General features: G+C 36.0%; 1 protein-coding gene across 12 annotated transcripts in view; it reads left to right on the forward strand.

Moving 5' to 3' along the window:
• The first annotated feature begins 3,647 nt into the window (after positions 1-3,647).
• Positions 3,648-21,126, forward strand: part of cbfb (core-binding factor subunit beta) — a 78,621-nt gene continuing 61,142 nt past the window's right edge. For 11 of the 12 annotated variants that reach the window (XR_012393575.1, XM_005159048.5, XM_021467588.2 and 8 more), the window contains exons 1-3: positions 3,648-4,105; positions 4,713-4,799; positions 6,397-6,513. Coding sequence is in view for 11 of the 12 variants with exons in the window: in XM_005159048.5 (XP_005159105.1) it covers positions 4,028-4,105; positions 4,713-4,799; positions 6,397-6,513 (282 nt within the window). In the remaining variant the exon portion in view is untranslated. 12 annotated transcript variants of the gene reach the window in all.

Consider the following 21,126-nt stretch of genomic DNA (forward strand, 5'->3'; position numbering starts at 1 on the left):
CCACCATTACAAAGGATTGGATATCTATAAAGAATTTTTTATGTTTTTTGATTATTTAAATAATAGTGTTGGAGATTTAGCTATCCTTTAATGTTCTCATATTTATGAATAATTTTTGAAGTTCTAAAGCAGCTGTTTCCTTGAAAAAGATGTGATACTCTTATTAGAAACTGATTTGGAAATGACGTTATTTTAATATACTCAGTCGTGAACTAAGGTGGGCCGGTCTAAGGCTTGAAAATTCAGGGCTGAAAAGGAGTCCCACTCCGGTCCTGCTGCTGCTTGTTAAGTTCTGTGTTGATTATAAAATATTGCTTCTTACCCATAAAATTTCTAATCTAAATAACTAAATAATCTAGCTCCTGTTTATCAAACTAACCATTTTCTCATTACAATCCAACCCGCTCTTTAAGATCTCAAATCTCAGGGATTCGGGAAGTACCTAGAATAACAAAGTCTACTAAAGGAGGTCAAGCCTTCTCATTTATGGTTCCGAAACTCTGGAATAGGCATCCTGATAATGTCCAAGACTCAAACACACTCTCTCAGTCCAAAACTAGATTAAAGACCTATCTTTTTAGTAAGGCATTCACACAATGCATCACATAACATTACGATGCATGAGTGTGCTCCACGCAGGTGAGCGGGCTTGACAACTACATGTAGGACACACTCCTCCTGTCTCACTCTATTTTTCCACCTGGAAATACTCATCCTGAGGCCTCTAGAGATTATGTGGCACCATTGATGTGATCCAAGACCTGTGAAGAAATGATGCAAAGGTATCCATGATCCTGGACTAGGCTGTATCTTGAGCTAATGCTGTGGTGCTTGTGGAGGAGCGGGAAGCGTGAGACTAATTCCTGAAAGACCACAGTGTCAGAAGATTTTGCATCGATCCTGTGGGCCAGTCTGAACACCCGATGGTGCCCTACTCACACATGCAGCTTCTCCATGATGGATGGCCATCGTTCTCCAGCCTCCGGTGCCTAGACTGTAGCTCTGCACAGGAGGTTTGGCCAAGGTTTTTTCCTTCACTTTCGTCAGTTGGTGAAGTTTGTTCCTCGCCACAGTTGGCACTGGCTTGCTTGATTGGGACTTGTGGAGCTGCGCATCGATGAATTTGTTCTTCAGTGTTTGGACTTTCAGCAGTGAAAATTAAACCACACTAAACTGAATTTAAACTCTAAAAACTGGACTGACACAATTTCAATTTACTAGAACTTCTATGTTAAGCTGCTTAGACACAATCTACATTGTAAAATCGACTATAGAAATAAACATATATTGAATTGATCTATAATGTGACTCCCCAAAAGGGAGGAACTATAAGCAGTATAAAACTCAGCCCGTGTTTAAAATGATTAAGCTTCAAATGCTTCCTCCATCAGCTTATAGCTTAACTACTTTTAACTGTCATGTCATACATGCAGTGATATTCTGACAGTTGAAATGCTTAAAACATATTTGAAAGTCACACACGCTAGCTGTGGTAAGCCGCACAAAAGTGATGCAATCTGTCTGCTAGATCTGACAGGGCTTGGAGGCCTTTGGATGCTTCTGGTACTGTTCACTTCCCCATTCTCTGACTCTTTTCTCTACCTCCCCCTCTGTCCTGAGGGAAGTTGCAACTTCAAAACATGCACAATAAAGTAAGATATGTCTCAACACCAAAATATTTACCACAGATGTTGTAATACTAATCTTCCCAAGAAACGAATAAAATCATTATATGAATTAGTTGTTTCTAAGGGGTCATATCCAGTGTTGGGGAAAGTAACTTTAGAAAGTAATGCATTACAATATTGAGTTACTCCCTAAAAAGGTAGTTTTACTTTACTAAGTTTACTTAGTTACTTTTTTTATAGTAAGTAATGTGTTATGTTACTTTTGAGTTACTTTTGCTTTACTTTTTCTGGCCTGGCTGAGGCTTGATCACTTTCAGAACTTGCAGTTTTTTTTTAATCTTCTTTTTTTTTAAATAGAGGAGCTCTGCAGTTAACAACACTGTATAACCTTCATTGACCTTTAAAAAATAAAATATCATATACGATAATGTTATCTTCTGAGAACTTCTAAGCCTAGACTGCATCTTTGCACAAAAAGTTTGCTCAGAGGAGAAATGGTCATGGCCAACTGAGAATAGTTTCTGTCAACATTTTTTCCTTCACTTTTGTCAATTGGAAAAGTTTGTTCCTTTCCACAGTTGCCACTGGTTTTAAGACTTGTGGAGCTGCACATCTATGAGTTTGCTCTTTAGTCTTTTCACTTTCAGCAGTGAAAATTAAACCACAATGAACTGAACTAAACTGAACTTCAACTCTGAAAACTGGACTGACAGTTTCAATTTATTAAAACTTCTATGTTAAGCTGCTTAAACACAATCTACATTGTAAAAGCATAAAAATCTATCTATCTATCTATCTGTCTGTCTATCTATCTATCTATCTATCTATCTATCTATCTATCTATCTATCTATCTATCTATCTATCTATCTATCTATCTATCTATCTATCTATCTATCTATCTATCTATCTATCTATCTATCTATCTATTCATCCATCCATCCATCGAAATTTCTTGCAAATAGTCCCTTATTTATTTTTTTAAGTAACCTGTTATGGGTCATTTGCAGTATTTAACTTGCTTATTAAATAACAAATTGAATGACACTGTCTGTCTGTCTATCTGTCTGTCTGTCCGTCTGTCTATCTGTCTGTGTATCTGTCTATATCACTCTAATACCTCTGTCTGTCTGTGTGTCACTAAAATATCTGTCTATACATCCCTTTACCCATCTATTTATCTCACTTTGTCTTATGTTTATTTGTCTGCCTCATGTCCATCTGTCTCTCTATATCACTCTAGTACCTCTGTCTGTCTGTTTATCTGTCTATATCACTCATCTATCTATCTATCTATCTATCTATCTATCTATCTATCTATCTATCTATCTATCTATCTATCTATCTATCTATCTATCTATCTATCTATCTATCTATCTATCTATCTATCTATCTATCTATCTGTATGTATGTCTGTATTTATCTGTCTATATCACTCTGTTCTATCTATCTATCTATCTATCTATCTATCTATCTATCTATCTATCTATCTATCTATCTATCTATCTATCTGTCTGTCTGTCTGTCTGTCTGTCTGTCTGTCTGTCTGTCTGTCTGTCTGTCTGTCTGTCTGTCTGTCTGTCCACCTTTCATGTTTAAATAATACAACATATCTGGGAACATATCCAACCTATGGAACATATATTTAAAGAGTATCTTATTCGTTCTTTTCATCTGTTATATAGGTGGATTATAAACAGACGTGGATGCTTCATAATTGAAACATGTAAAAAAAGCATAAGCCCCACAATATTTTACACTTGTACTTCACATAACTGTTACAGTGTAAACATATACGTTTATTATTACATGTCTTTGTGTTCTATGATAATTACTTCACATTATGTGTTTACACATAGCCTACCACGTTGCAACATCTCTGTCACAGGTAACAACTTTAACCTCTCCAGAAAGAAAACGAGCGCGCATCTCGCTCAGAGAAGTTGTAATGTATTTAACGCCTGCGCACACTCGGTCCATAGTGGAGAGAATTGTGAATGGGGGGAGTATTTTGGGTGTACAGTCATAAGTCGGACTCCGAGGAGCCAGGAAGTAACTGTGAGCCATGCAGCTCATACGACGGATAAAGTAGCGCGAGCGAGCGTCTGTTGTCAGCAGTCGGAGATCACACACGCGCGAGAGTGAGGAAGAACAACAAGCCAACTGCAAACTACTGCCAAACCGAGAGCAGTACAGCTCACGAACCATACAAGAAGCCAACTCCAAAGAGCTTTTACACTTTAAAGAGCACAAAGCTCACTGCAGCACACTCCATCATTAGAAGAGAAAAAAGACGGAAGGAAATAAGAGCGGGGCTGGCGAGTTTCAAGGCAACGCTTCACTCTTCTTGGCAAGTTTAGACGAATATACCATTAACAAAATTGATCAAATCGCGTTCAAGATGCCTCGGGTGGTCCCGGATCAGAGGAGCAAGTTCGAGAACGAGGAGTTCTTCAGGAAACTCAGCCGCGAGTGCGAGGTGAGCTCGATTCATCCGAGACATTTGATAAAGTGGCGGAAACAAAGTTGCACCTCTCGCGTGACATGAAAACAAGCATGTCATCGCCTCTTTCTTTAACGAGCTCTGTGTAGCCACCGAAAATACTGACTGCTGAGAAGTTTTTATCCTTCTGTTCACCGCAGTTTCAGCGTTATGCTGTATCGGAAGCATCTTGACATAATGAAAGAAGTAGCAGTGAACATCAGCTTTTGGCATAATTGTTATACATATAGTTTACTTTTAATTCCAATTGATGATATCTCACTTTAAAAAGGCGCATCATGTTTTTGTGTAGCCTAAAAGTATGCTTTTTTAGTTTTTATTTGAGTAACCAAATTATTAGTTTACCTCAGGTCACACAGGCTTTATAAAATCCATTAAAAGCTGAAAACCAAAGTCAGAATGTGAAAAAAAATTATAGCCTATATATCAACCGACTTTCTCTACAGTTTGATTTAAAATGTTGTTCAAACATTAAAATAAATCTTGAAACTGAGCATTAAGAGACGTGTGTGACAAGTTACAAAAAAAATTGTTATATAGGGGTAATAACACTCTTCTGTGCCTTTTTCATCCCTGTTTACAGATTAAATACACCGGTTTCCGCGATCGGCCGCACGAGGAAAGGCAGGCGCGCTTCCAGAACGCGTGCCGTGACGGCCGCTCAGAGATAGTGAGTACACGCACCTCACAGCACCGGACAATTACAACACTGACCCTGCGTTCATGCAGCCGACGCAGTATTTAAACACTGCCGTGAACATGCATCTCAAACTCTGTCACCCAAAAACCATCTGAATACTTCCTTATATTTTTTGAGCGCCAAAGCAACAAAGATAGCATTTATGATCCATATTGTATAATTGTTTAATGTGTTTAATTTACCCAGTTGTCAGAACTGTAAACAATTCAACAATGCGTAAAATGCCTGTCGGCTTTTAATTGTAATCAGAAATGCGTCTCACGGGTGCAGATGAACTCGGACGTGTCTAATTTACAGTCTGCTTAAAACAGGCAGAGCGTATTAAGAGTCTTTCTCCTATTTATTAGATCTAGTAGCCTAAAATATTTAGCCTTTTAAAATTTTAAAGTTAGCTATTGACTGAATATTTTAGAGTTACGCACTATGGTTTGATGGAGGCCTGTTTATCCCTTTTTTAAATCACATATCTTCAGGGTTGTTTTGAGATTGTATTTAGCTGCCCGTTTTGTTTCTAAGAATAGATGAGACAACTGTTACAATAATTCAAAATAAACGTATTCAGCTTATTATAACGTTAGCTCAAACCAGACAGATACAATAAAATCTATTGCTGCTTTTCTGTTTGATGTCACTTTTTATTTGATTCGATTTTAGGCACAGTTTCATCAAACACATCACTTTAAGCCTTGTTGATTGTTATCTTTCTAGTAAATGCTTAATAATGTCTTCTATAAAATACAAAGTAGTTTTTGTTTGTATAATTTGTGCTTTGTGAGGCAAAGTTTTGTCATCATGCTTTCAATGCTAATGCACATTAGCTGTGTTGTACTCGCATGTGGTGCACTTTAGTTCTTTAATCAGAAAGACGCGGTCACATTTGGCCTTATTTGCCCTTAATGTCAACAGTAGATTAAATGTTGAGGTTCAGAGATGGGAACAGGTCTGCACAAAGCTACAGAGACTAATTTAGCCATTGCGATGATGCTGAGCAGTGGTTGATATAATGTATAATTATTCTTGACATAAGAGGGATTTTTTTTTGTATACTTAATTAAAACAACTAAATTCTGCAAGCCAGTTTAGCTTAAACCTCTTTTTGTTGCTCATGTTCCTTGAGAATGTTATTGAATTATAGAACCATAATTCAAAACCTTTACAGCAGTCCAGCTGCTATTAAAGTAAGTGAGGGTCTGAATTTAAAACAATTATTGATTTTGTACTCGTCTCGGTCTCTGTTATCTCTCTGTCACTCATTCACTCCTGCGTTCTGTCTCCTCTCAAACTCAGTTTGGCGCAGCCCGCTTTGCCAGCATTGAGCGTTGGTAAAATAGAATCAGATGTGTGTAACTCAATACCTCAAATAGGGAAAATGATGACTTGTGTTTTTTTCTCTCTTTGCGTTGCGCACCCCCCTCCCCCCTCCCTTCTTTTCCTGATGTTTTGAGCGCTGGCCTTGGCTCCAGGCATTCTCTTCTTCTCTCTGATGTGAAAACAGAAATGACGGGCTGCATAATTTATGCTCGGGCCTGGCTTTCTTATCCTGTTTGTATTGATTTCCCTCTAAAAGGCTTTTGTGGCGACCGGCACCAACCTCTCGCTGCAGTTCTTCCCAGCCAACCTTCATGGGGATCAGCGGCAGGCGCCCACCCGAGAATATGTGGACTTCGAGCGGGAGACGGGAAAGGTAGTCCTGACACTCTTTCTTTGACTGTATTTGCAATTATTCCTGTTTAAACTCTAACTCACGCCCCCTCATCTCCCTTAAAATATAAATCAGCTCATAATGTACACACACTCAAACCATTAATACATGCTAAACTTTTTGTAAGTAAAAAAAGCCACATGCATGATTTATGAAATCTGAGGAATGATTGAAGAAGTCATTTCTGTTTCTCTTTCGTCTTTTCCTTCCTGCAAAGGAAGTGTGTCACTTTTTCAAACCAGACGTATCCATGGTTTAGACAGGCAAAAGCCTTGATTTTCCATAATGATACGTTTCTCTCTCACACATCTCAAGGAAAAACGAACCCTTGAAATATTACACTGCAGACAGCAAGAAAAACAGTCTCTCTTGAATGAAACATGGCATGGCTTTCCATTTTATGTTTAAACATTGGATTTTATTTCTGTAGCAGTGTTATTTTAGACACGCTCATCGGTTTTCGATTTTTGAATTGGTCTTTCAACAACTCCCTCTTCTTTCTCTGGATTAAGGAATGCATATACTCCCTATAACCATAAGAATGTGAGATAAAACAGTACTGCAGTGATCGTCTTTTTTCCTTTCAAAACTATAACTATTAGTTATAAATAACTAATAAACTATAGATTTATTTCTGACAAGGTTGTCAAAGGCATACAGTACTGTATATCCATAAGTGCTCCTGACTTTTAAAACGCACGTTTAATCAGTAGGGAAATTAGTAGCTCAAATTTATGTTAGGGAAAAATATTAAATTATATCTTAAAAAAACAGCAAAAATCAAAGAGAAACAAATAATATATACAATTTTGTCTAAATGTTTGTAAGTTTGTAAAAAAAAATTTTTTTTGCAATATTGCATGAATTTAAATGTCTTTTCTTTTCATTTCCAAAGATGTTCTATGAGAAAAAAATATTTTAATAAATATATCTGTTTGATAAATCTGTTTTGTTCAAATGCATCAATATATTACCCATATGACTTCAACTGTATATATATATATATATATTAATAAATAAATGTAATTAAAACTTTCACAGGATTTCTAAACATTTAATTTTTTAAGCCCCTAATAAAATATTGTTAAATTAAATAACTTCATAATAATTTATTATTCTAAATAATTCCAATTATTTAGACATGATTTCTTTTTATTACAAAAAAAAAAATGTAAGTTATTTTGTTAGATTAGCTCCAGATTTGGCTTCAGTGCTGAATAATAATGTATATACACAAATCTAATATTGTAAAGATTCCTATAGGGTGTACTCATATATGCTGATCGATCTACAGTATCTATCTATCTATCTATCTATCTATCTATCTATCTATCTATCTATCTATCTATCTATCTATCTATCTATCTATCTATCTATCTATCTATCTATCTATCTATCTATCTATCTATCTATCTATCTATCTATCTATCTATCTATCTATCTATCTATCCATCTATCCATCCATCCATCCATAACAAAATAAAAAAAATAAAGAAAAAACCTCCAAGGTGGAGAAACTGATCACACAGTTTTCATTGGTTGGGCATCAATCCTTTAACCCCTTCCATGAATCTTGTTGAATGTACAGTAAATCAGATTCTCAGCTGGACTTTTGTCTCACTGTATCTCCTGTGAAACATTATACTGTAAAGAAAGGGAAATACGTAATCAACACCATCAGGCATTCTTCTGCGCTCACTTTCCTACCATGTCTATCACACTTACCAAATGTGCTACAAATTTAATTCAAGTCTTCTAATGCTTTAAAGAGCCCGGTGCCGAGATGTTTACAGTTCATAAAGGCTGATTAGGAAATATGCCGCCGGCTAACAGCTTTATGGATGGTCGCACAAGACCAATTAAAGGAAACGCTCGGGCCGGATTAAATAGCATTTTGCCATAGGTTCTTTTAAGGTCACCCCTGAGGCCTTTCCCTTCAAGCCTTTGTGTAGTGCGAGACATTAGAGAAGCACTTACTGGCTTTGTTTGTGTTTTTACCACAAGCCCCTTTCGCAAAGCTGCCGGTGTTTCTAGCGCTGCTGTGGACAAGGAAGCCTCTCTTCACGGATGCTGCCTCACTGAGATGCGCTCATTAAAAATGCATCCGTGAGAAATCAATGGACCTTTTGGCCCCGAGGCTGACGGACTAATCTTTGGCTGTTAATTATTTAAAAAGGCGTGAAGGGTGTGTGCGTCGATCGTGGCCCGAGCATGCGTGTTTCTGAGCTTGTGCTCACTGGTAATCCTATCCACCTGTCTGTCACCTCTGCCAGAATGCAGATCCATGCAGCTTTAATGAGACTCACACCGTCTGCCTTCAAAATACAGCCCAAGCCATGCATACCCTAACACACTCTGACACTACCAGACACACATACACACTCATATGGCTGTGCTTAGATGTGTTGGATTGTTGCAACTTTGTGTTTAGTATTGTTTACCCCTTTTCAAGTGCAATATTTTTTGTTGGTTGGTCAGAGGCATATAAGATTTTTCTTATTGTGTACTTTGATGGCATCAGATGACGTTGCGTTATGGTATTTATATGATACCTGCAGAGTTGTGTGTAGCAGGTTCCACAGTGAAGTGTTACTGTATTCTAATTACATTTTTAAGGAACGCAGTAATCTAATGAATTACATTTTAAATTTTTGTAATTTGATTACGAAAGTCGATGTAATTGCATTACACAGCCATATCACCCTGCAGCCCAAGACTCACTGAAGCTAAGCAGGGCTGAGCCTGGTCAGTACCTGGATGGGAGAACTTTTAGGTTTTAGGTTGCTGTTGGAAGTGGTGTTAGTGAGGCCAGCAGGGGGCGCTCAACCTGTGGTCTGTGTGAGTCCTAATGCCCCAGTAAAAGTGAAGGGGACACTACACTGTCAGTGGGTGGCGTCTTTCGGATGAGACGTTAAACCCAGGTCCTGACTCTCTGTGGTCACTAAAAATCAAATGGCACTTATCCTGAAAGAGCAGGGGTGTAACCCCGGTGTCCTGGCCAAAGTCCCTCTATCGGCCCTTACGATCATGGCCTCCCAATCATCCCCTTCCACCGAATTGGCTCCATCACTGTCTCTCCACTCCACCAATAGCTGGTGTGTGGTGAGCGCACTGGCGCCGTTGTCCTGTGGCAGCCGTCGCATCATCCAAGTGGATGCTGCACACTGGTGGTGGTGTGGAGAGACCCCCCCTCATGATTGTGTACATGATGGTGTACGGCCATACACAATAAATGCGCTATATAAATACACATTACATTACATTTACATTACATTACTTGCATTACAAATGTAGTTTTTAGAAGAAAAAAATCTTTTAAATCACATTTTCAGGGGCAATGTCAGTTTATAAGCATGTGCTTTTAAATTGCTGGAGAACACGAGCTGAAATGGTTGCAGTCGAGAGCAGTTGCTTTTTCAAGTGATAATACATACATTTGATTTCATTGAGCGTAAAAACTAAGATACTGCTGTGAAATGCAGTCTAAAGAACTTTCGACTGCTTTGACATCTTTTGTGCATTTCCCAGGCACATCATTTGAGTCACTTGACAAGAACTGACCGATCTGCTTCATTCCTTGAAATATACACATTTAGGTTGACTAATTACCCCAAACAAACACAGAACACCTAAACACTGCATTGCTTTTCCATACTATGGATGTCGATGATTACAGGTATCCAGGTTTCTTCTTTTGTAATAAAAAAGGCAAACAGGTTTGGAACAAGTGAATGATGAGAGAATGTTTTGTTTGGGGTGAACTCAAGCTGCTAATGTCAAGCTGCTAATTACCCGTTTTTCAGTGTATATTAAATTACTGAAAGAGCTGCAGTTTATTTCGGATTTTTATAGGTATATTTTATGTATTAAAAGTAACTTCAAAGTAAATTAGTAATGTAATCAGATTACATTTTTCCAGTAATCCGTAATTTGTAATCAATTATCTTTTTAGAGTAACTTAACCAAAACTGTATAGCTGTATGTTACAGCTATTCTTAAATTATAAAATGTTGTATTGGATCTGTAAATATGGGAACTGGCAACTTTAAAAAAAAAAAAAATATTACAGTGCAAAATTTAGGTTTAGTTCAATGTTAAATTGCGCTTAGTTAATTTTACTTTAAAAAAGTGAGTAAACCTGTAAACCTTAAAATTATTAAGTAAATGAAATATGTGCATAAAAAATGTTAAGTCAACTTAACACATAACAGTGTATGTAAGTATTTTTTGTTTGACAAAAAGGCAGTAATGTTTTCATACAATGCTCATTTGTAGGTAATCAATGCATACTACCGCTTACTATGGTGCATTCTTGTTGTACATATTCACTGTTGAATCTTAGTATTGTAATATATTTTGAAGATCTATACTATTAATATGCTATTCCATAACTAGTTTTTGAATTTGAAATGCAATATATTTTTAAGAAATTTATATTTGTTTGTTTGTTTGTTTGTTTACACTTAATTGTCCCCAATGGGGAAATTTGTCTTGGACTCTAGGCCCACATTTGCATACACTGGATAGAAACAGACATCAAAAAACACAAAACACAAATCAACACAAACATTCAATCATTAACAAATATTACATATTTAAAAGTTTAATTGATATAGGTAAAAAAAGATTTCAATATCTGCACACAGGCAGCCTGTATCATCAACCAGAAGGCAGTAATTCATAATCATAAAAAAACTGTACGAGGGGTCAGCTAATATTTCAGTAGCTTTATCCTGAACTGATTGCTCATAGAGAGATTGTAAGGATCGATATTCCCTTTTCTCTGTGATTCTCATGGCTGTCTTTACCGGCCCGCCAAGCTTATCTTTAGATTGAACTGTAATGTTTCCATACCACACAGTAAATCCATAGCATATTATGCTTTCAATCACAGCTTTGTAAAATAAAAAACATCTTAACAAACTTATCAAACAAGCTTTTTGCTGTACCCCAAAAACTCTCAATCTCCATAAAAAAAATGCAGTCACTGCTGCACACAAGAACAAATACTGTCTACGTGTGAACCCCAGGTAAGCAAACAATCTATGTGAACACCCAGATATTTATAAGAGCACACTGATTAATGGCCTCTGTGTCAATAACCACAGGTGAATGATTTTCAATTGACTCAATTTTCTTTTTCGTTGATATTAATAAAAAGATGGTTTAAAGTGCACCAATTCACCTTTCAACCTCTAAATGGTAGACTGAGGGGTCACTGTGTTCATACAAAATGGTACCACTGTATCATCTGAGTATTTTACTATAGGATTACTGGAACTATGACGTACACAGTCATTTGTAAACAGTGTAAACAAAATTGGGGAACTAACACAGCCTTAAGGAACACCTGTGCTTGTCCTTTTGATCTCTGATAAGCTGTTATTAGCTCTTTATTTATTTATTTATTTATTTATTTATTTATTTGTTTATTTATTTATTTATTTATTTATTTAGCAACCTAAACCTAAGGGGCAAGTCATTTAAGAAATACACTATTATCAGCTGTCTGAATCAATTTGCTTTAATTTGGTTTCATCAGTAAAAGTCATTTTAAAAGCACTGGGCAGGTACACTATGAGTACTTTAAGATGACAAATTGTCACCCATAGTGGTTGTTGCCAAATTTGTGTAGTTTATCTCATGTGTCTTGTTCATCCTAATCTTTATATTAAATTAGAGATGTATACACAGTTTTAGAACTTGTTAGAAAAAATCTTGAAAAAAACAATGACCTGAACAAGTGCTCTTGACAGATTTATATCCATGTAACACATTTGAGAGCTGGAGTTTCCTTTCTCTTTTGTTTGGAAGGAAATCCTGAATGGACAAACTTTGCCGATAAGGTCTGTCCTCCCTTCCTTTCTCACTTTGTTCCTTCTCCTCACTCACATGCCCTCTGTTTTCCTTTCATCCTTTAATTTCTCTCTTTTTCCCTCACACTCACACACACACACGAACACACACACGCACACACACACACACACACACACACACACACACACACACACACACACACACACACACACACACACACACACACTGTGAATGTCTGACATGGTGAATTCCCTATAGAGCGGTGAGTGTCAGAGCGGGAGAGTTCATGCGTGCGCCCCAGCCTCTGCTCCTAATTAAACTGATTGTTAACCTTTTCCACAAACAGATCCCTCTTTAAGAGCTATGGTTTTAATAGACTACGGCTAAAATATTACCCGAACCGGAAAGCGTTCAGACTTGCAGTTTGTCCCAGCATACAAAACCATGTGCGATATGTGCTGCCTGTCATCAGGAACGTGCGAGCAATGTCTGCTTATTGGCTGAAGTGTCCTTACAAGACTGCAGATTGGTTTATTTCTCACACCATAAATCAGTCAGCAACGTCTCATTCGTTGCTCATGATACCGCGCTGTGTTTCGCTGCCAGACTCCCAAACTGTAAAAGTAATTTAGAGATAAAAGCATAGTTATAAAGAAGACGCGAAACTCAGTGAGGCAAGATCACCTTAATTATATGGCTTTACTCACAGCCGTCTGATGATATGCCTGATAAAAAGAAAATATATCATTAGATTAACTTTGAAATGTGCCATGAGGAAAGTGTTTAAACTCTGTTTGGGATCAAGTTGTTCATTCTACATTATTGAGAGTGTGATTTTGGAGGACCACACGTTTATTTCTTTTAAGCAAAAGATTCTTGCTGATACCAAAAAAGAATATTTTTATGATAATTAAACCTCCCTCTTTCTCTCTCTCTCATTTGCCTGTGGCTGTGGGTCTATAGTTAAACGTTATTTATAATTTGTATAGCAAATAAAGATGAACTTTTAAGCATTAGATAGTGATAAACTCATCTAAATATTTAAAAGATTTAGAAATTAATGCAGTTATAGTGCTCAATATAAATGAGTACACACCATTTTGAAAAATAAAATTTTAGTCCATTTCTCAGTGAATATAGGCAATGTATTTTGTTGCATTTCAACAAAACAGATTTATTAAACAGATATATTTATTAAAATAAAATTTTAGTCACCAAATATATTTAGTAATTGAAATACAATACAAATAAATTCAAGCAAAATATTGACTATATATATATATATATATATATATATATATATATATATATATATATATATATATATATATATATATATATATATATATATATATATATATATATATATATATATTGTATAAAAATATATATACATCTTACAAACTGTCAACAAAATTTGACATTTTTCTACTTCTCTTGATTTTTTCTTTTTTTTATTTATTACAAAATAACGTATAAATTTGGGTGTACTAATTTTTGGACCACTATCAACCAAGTTATTTTGTTAGATAAGCTACAGATTTAACTTTAGTACTCACTAATCTAAGGTATATGCACAAATATAATATTGTATAGCTTCCTATTAAAAATATGAATTTAAAATATAGATTTGTGAGGGGTGTACTTATATATGCTGACCATTGTTAGTATCCTGTCATCCTTTCCAGGGTTGCTCACAGAGCTATGATAATAATAAAAAAACACAAATATTTTGTTGGCACCAATAGCGGTAAAGTGTGCTGACATGTAGCACTTAGATGCTCTCGGCGACCTGAGTTTGATTCCCGGCTCAAGGTCCTTTGCCAATCGTTTCCCTCCTCTCTCTGCTCCCCATGTATTCTTGTCTCAACTCCACTGTCCTATCTAATAAAGGTGTAAACTCCTGAAAAATATATTTAAACAAATTAATGAATACAAATATTTTTATTAGCTAAATTACTTGAAATAAAGTATGTTAAAAAATGAAATATTTATGAAGATGTATTTAATATCGGGATTTCCAAGGAAATATGAGCAATTTCACTTAAATAATAAGAAAAATATTAACACTTTTTAAAATTATAATTAAAACAAAACAAGAAAAATCAAAAGCATTAATTAAAACAAACACATAATTTTGCCAAGTACAATGCGATCCTGGATTAACATTTATGTTGATCCTGGAACATCATTTATGTTGGAAAATGTACCTATTCCCTACCTCTAAACCCCCACAATACCTGTAAATTATCAAAATCAGAGGGGAATAATAGTTGGATAAGAATCATGTAGAAGTGCATGAACCAAACCTTAAGTCTAAACATAAACGGTAAACGTATCCCTTAATTCTGATTGGCTGATTGAAATAAATGTCTTTCCTCCTATGATGAACACAAAAGGGACAACAGGCTTGATGTTTTCCCCTCCATTCACCATAGACAGGCTCTTTTGTCCATAATGCTTTGTCTCCGTAACTCTCACCTTTCTCTCCTCTTCTTTTCTCCTGGTCTGAAAACACAGTGGTTGCTAGCAGAAGCTGTGCCGGGCCAGTTTATACTTGGCCTGTGGCAGGGGACAGTAGTATTATCTGAGCGGGGCGGCGGAGCCCCCACAGCACAGCTTAAGTACAGGCTCCTAGTGTCACTGCAGGCTAATGGGAACCAGCTGTGGGGGAGGTTTAATTTTAGCGGTAGCAGGCACAGCCCCAGGGAGGAGTCTTTAACCCTGTCCCAGCCAAGAGCAACGGTCCCTGTGCAGCCAGACTAAAATCAGCCCAAATAAGTACTTTATTGACCATATGACAAGATAAAATGTGATGTGAAGGAAAGCAGAGGGAATTCAGTGAAGCATTTTTAATATTAGCTTCTTTATTTGATGCAAATGGCTCAACACTACGCTTTAGACTTCAGCTTTTGGCTCTGTGTAAACTATATTGTGCCATTTTTTCCTCCTCTACTATTACTAGAGAAAGCAACTCTTTCCCCCCCTCCCTTTCATGCAGCTTCTGTCTCCACCACTTAAACTCAATCTTGTTGAAATGTGATCTCCTCTGAGATGGAGGCTTCAGCTGTAAGGCTTTAAGGAGATCTGATGCTTGGCGCTATTTCCTCCTCTCCTCCTTCTTTCCTCTGTTCATTCGTAGCGCTTGTGTGTGGTTTTGACTTTTTTTTATGCAAAGCAGAAATTGGGTCCGTCTGCTCTGGCCATGCCAAGAGGCTTTGGTTTGTCATTCCACTTCGGAAGGGAGAGCAGCAAGAGAGTTGTAAACTGATTGGCAGAAGGATCCTAAAAGCCGCCAGCTTTTGCCCGAGACCCTCCACAGTGCTCTAGGTGGTAACTCTGGACTGCATATAACCTCAGAAATACAATAGCAGTCACTGGGGCGATGCCTTTTAAGAATATTTGTAATAAAAGAGTTCATATTGGTTCCTTAAAGGTATATATTATTACTAAAATTATACATATTAATCTCTAAAAAGTTCACCTTTAGAAAAGAGCTACTGCATCTCTCTGTCTGAGAGAGTAGGGTAACAGATGGAGAGCTAGTGGAATGAAGAACACACAAAAAAAAAATCATTAATCCAGATTTGAAAAAAAGGGTTTTCATTTTAATATCTGTACACATTATCACTTTTAAACATTTTCAAAATTGCTCTGGACTTAAAATGTTGGAAAGTGCTAAAGTCATATGTAAAACATAAGAAAAGCTCACTGACGGTATGTTCATACTTTTAAAGTATGATTAAAATGAACTCGGCGATCCCTTTTTCCAACAGGAAAAGTGGATCTGAAGTAGCACCAAAAACATTTCTGGGCGAGAAGTAAGAACCATTTGTGCCAGGGGCTGAGGGCAGGGTTTTTGTGACCAAAGAGTTTAACAGAAACAGTTTTGAGCGCCATGTTTGAACTAGCAGTGGAACATAATGTTGAACACATCATTAATCCTATTTTCTGTCTATTCAAATAAAGGCATGCTACGCAAACACATTATTCTCCCTTTTACTGTCCTTCTATACAAATTATAGTGCTCTGCATGGACAAGTTATGGACCCTTTTACAAGACTGTGATGATGTGTTTAACGGTCATCAGCTTGAAGTTTTGGTAAAAAAGCAAAGCAAATTTAGAAGGTTTGCTAGAGGAACCATCTCTGAACTGGAAAGATCACTTGCTCTGAACGTGCTGGTGGACATGGGGTATGTGTGAACGCTGTGGAAAAAGTAAAAAGAAAATTGACACACTGCCACTTTAGCTTTCATTTATTTATTTTTTTAAGTGTTTCGACCTATATGGTCTTCATCAGGTTAATAAAGAAAACAAGAGAACTCAAGAAATAGTCAAGGTCTACACATAACACTTGCAAACAGTAATCACACCAATCAACCAACAACCCAGTAAACAAGTGGAACACACACACACACACACACACACACACACACACACACACACACACACACACACACACACACACACACACACACACACAACAGAATACATATGACAATATGTGATGCATATATATAATTACAAAAAATATTTCAATTAAAATCCAAATTTAAACCCCAGTGGAGACAAAGTATTGTCAATGAAGACCATGTAGGTCAAAACGTTGTTAATAAAACATTTCTGAGAGTTAAAGTGGCAGTGTGTAGATTTTCTTTTTACTTTTGCCACTGTTTTTGTTTTTAAACAAGCGCCTTTAAAAATCCCAGATGTGTGCACATTTCTGTTTATTGGTATGTGTGAACACTCCCATCTGAACCCAAACAAGCGACCAATGAAAATACATGTCTCGATCTTCTTTAAGAATTTGAAGCAGTTATTGAAATATAAATGCAACACAGACCAAAAACTTCTCAGCAAACCAAAAACTAGACATGATGTCACAAGATTAAATGGACAGAATTGCTCAAGCATACCCTGTTTTTCTTGGAATAGTCTCATTATTGCTCTTTACTGTTCAATACAGACATCAGAAATGCATCTCTGTGCAGCAGATCTTCATTTGTGTGCATGACAGAGGAAATCCTAATCCTCTACACATTTATAAGCACTTTACAAGTTTTCGGCTGATAAAAATACTATCACATGCTCAAACATACAAGCACAGTACTGTTTTGGATGTTTTGCAAGTTGCAAAATATACATCTAAAACACTGCATTTGTTATTGTTTTGGGTCTTTAGGTTCACTTAAAAATGACAGAGGGAATGCTAAACGAATGTCCAAAGTAAACATTATATTCTGAGACCAAAGACGTGTGAACACAACCTGAGTTGTTAACTCTAACGAGGTCCAGGTTGCTCAGTTGCTGTTCCTTATGTTCCATATCTGATGCATGTTTTGCTACAGAACAGCTTTTTGCAGAATGTAATATTAAGATTGCAAAAAAAAAAGCAAGATTGGATTTACCAACACTGACATACTTGAACTAAATAATTTTTAAATACCCCCTTTTAACAGTCAACACTGCAATGCTATAAAACAGAATTTGTCAGTGTAGATGAACCTTTTTATCAAATTTGAGGTACAGTTTATCATCAAAAATATGATTTTTTTAAAGCCTTTACATATTTATAAATTGTAACGAATTGTAATAATATAAAAATGTGTATATTATTATTGTAACAAAGTCTTGAAAAAAATGATTGCAGTTATTGTTCTTGCATATATAGACAGTTCATTCAAAACTAGGGCTGCACAATATTGGAAATATTATTTTCTTTTGCGATATGAATACAATTTCACCAGATGACTTCAAATCTGGAAAGAATTTGGAAAGAATTTATATTGTTAGTTCGATTGGGATGATTCTGCAGTGGGACTGCATCTCCATAAAATACAATAAACAATCTAAAGAAAAAGATAAAATTTAAGTTACATTGCTTCTACATGCCAACTAATTCTCGATAGATTATAAGTAAACTGTTAGGTTGGGGTTAGTGTAAGTTGACATGTACTTGCAAAGTTTCTTATAGTCAGTTAAATAAAGTGTTACCTTTATTTTGTACTATGGAAGTCAGCTTTCCTCAAAATATCTTCTGTGTTCAACAGAAGAAAGAAAGGTTTATAACCATGTGATTGTGAGAAAATTGTGAGTAAAATTACATTTTAGGTTTACTATTCTTTTAAGTTTTAAGTGAACCTTACAATTATTTAACATTTGTAATTTTTTTAAATAAATTTAACAATGTATTATATTTTAAAATGTTAATTTTATATATTAATTCCTTTTTTATTTTCAAAATCTGCAAAACGCTTCTGAATTAATTTGTCTAGTAATCTTTACTAAGTCTGCCATGTTTGAAGTTTATGTACAGTACTTTTTAATAGAAGCCTGTTGGCAAAGTTGTTTGTGTTACTCAAAAATGTATTAAACAAATGTATTAAAAGTAAAAAGTAGAAAGCACCCATTGCAATTACATGTTGTAGTTTCACTAGGTAGGTAACTATTTGCTCCACAGTCTAAAGACATGCACAAAGAAAGAAAGAAAGAAAGAAAGAAAGAAAGAAAGAAAGAAATTCTTCTAATTTCTAATTCTTTCTTTCTTTCTTCTTTTCTTTTAATGCCTTGCATTTTCACTGCAGTTATTTTATTAAATGTGGAATAAAAAGTTGGTGGTGAAAAATGTTTTTTCTTTGTGTGTGTGTGCTAATTTTAGAGCAGTTAAAACAGACGGTCAATTTTGTCCGGGAACACTAAAGTAAGGGGCGGGATCTGAACACGACAGGAGGGTTAAGTACAGTAACGAAGTATTTGTACTTCGTTATTATCTCTGAAAACAAGTAAACATTGCTTCAACAATACAAGTTTCAAATTTTGTTGGCTTTAACAGCATATGATTGTTTTTTTTTTAATTAAAATAAAATCTGGTGCAAAACAATTGCCAAGTCAGCCCATAACTTGTGGATTTTTTACTCTGAAGCAGTCTGTGATTTGAATAGTCCTGAGTTTACATGATAGGCATGGGGAAAGAACTTGTTTGTCTGTATTCTACATATTTATGCGATGAAAAATGCAACAGTACGTGTATGCGTCTGATTCAGTGCCAGTGTGCAGGCCCCTTTGCCGGAGCCGCACTGAGGCGTGGTGTTTTTCTCTCAGACGCTGTAAATCTTCAGCACGTCAATGTGTATAAGAATGTTCGCTCGGGGGCAGATAACGCAGGGAAGAATCGGACTAAATGACTCCATTATGAAAGGGCCTGCAGTCTGAGGCCTCACCACAGGAATTGGTGTTTTAATAGTTTTGCGTTTCCAAAACTATTAAGCATGTTTCCAAGTCTGAAGCGAATGTGTGTATGGAGATGCCGATTCTGACTCACGCTCGATGTGGGTGTAAGCTTCATTCTGCACCCCTGTTTGTGTTATTACGTGTGTTTACGTGGGTTTGGTGACTATCCATTAATCTGTATACGCGTGCGACTGTTTTTCATACACTTTCCTATGAGTGTGCATGATACGCTTAGCAAGCAGATCTCCATATTCATGTGCCGCCGAACATGTTGTGGAGCTGCGTGGCGCCAGTTTGACAGTTTACTCCAAGATAGAGCACATGGAGGGGGGGGACGCTTATGGAGCCATGCTTAGTGCTGATGTTCACTGGAGGAAATAAGATGAGGAGCAGACCAAAGCTTCTCGTCTTGCTCTCTCCTTCTGCAATACAGCTGAAGTGGAGCCATACTTGTTATTTGGTGGTGGTTTTTAAATAGGAAATCAAGATTGTTGTCTGATTCTCAAGAAGATTATTCAAAATAAATTTTGACTCTGAATTCCAATTAAATGAATGTGTGACATCAAACTCTGTACCACATTGCTTGGAAAGCACAAACAGCTTAGCATTGTTATGATTCTGAACTTTATTACTTGGCTAATGAATTGTTTGTTTGGAATATTGCTTATGTTATTACAATAAACTTCTGAATATTTTTTATGTATTTTAATGCCACTGATTTATAAAAGCAATAAGCTAGCTGATATTTTTCACTTATATCATAATTATCAAAGCCCATTTCTACCATGTAAAATAAAAAAAGATGAATAAGTAATTTTTATATTAAGTCATAATGGCTTAGTTTAAATAAAACTAAATGTTTTGTCATTAATCAGACTGATGGCTTAGTTACAGAGATATTTAAATTAGATGTCATCTATGCTGTTGTTGTCTATTAGAAGGAATGCATCAATAGAGTGGAGAAACTATGACGTCAATTTGTATTTTAGCATTTCCGGTTCCCTCATCCCAATGTAAATGGGTTGTTTGAATGGGAGTTTGGTTAAAATTTGGTTTATGGCTAACAAAAACTTAAGATACTTTCACATTTTATTCTATGACATAAAACATATCAGCTACATCAAACTCTTGATTTTTAAAAATTGGTTACGCTTCTTTAAAAAGACGGTGGCTATCAAGTTGCTAAATGGGACAACAGGCAATGTTGGAGACGTTATACGTCATTGAGCTGAACTGGTCTGGAATGCAGCTCACTTGTGTTGGCCAATTTTATTTGCGTTATTTAAGTATTTTCTTGAATAGTATTTTATAGTTTGTAGTGTTTTTCAAATTGTGAAATATTGTGTGTAGATAATGCCTTCACTTCCATCAAGACTGATTCATTTGTTGATCATTTATTTCATTTAAACAATGAATGCACTGCTTACCAGTGCACACTATCTCTTTCCTTCTCTTAGTTATGCAAATGTGTGAATACATTTGTAAAAATACATAACTGTCATTTTACGTGATCAATTGATTTTTTTTTGTCAATCTTTTTTTCTTTA

This window comes from Danio rerio, chromosome 18, assembly GCF_049306965.1.
Source record: "Danio rerio strain Tuebingen ecotype United States chromosome 18, GRCz12tu, whole genome shotgun sequence".
In the NCBI taxonomy this organism is placed as follows: domain Eukaryota; kingdom Metazoa; phylum Chordata; class Actinopteri; order Cypriniformes; family Danionidae; genus Danio; species Danio rerio.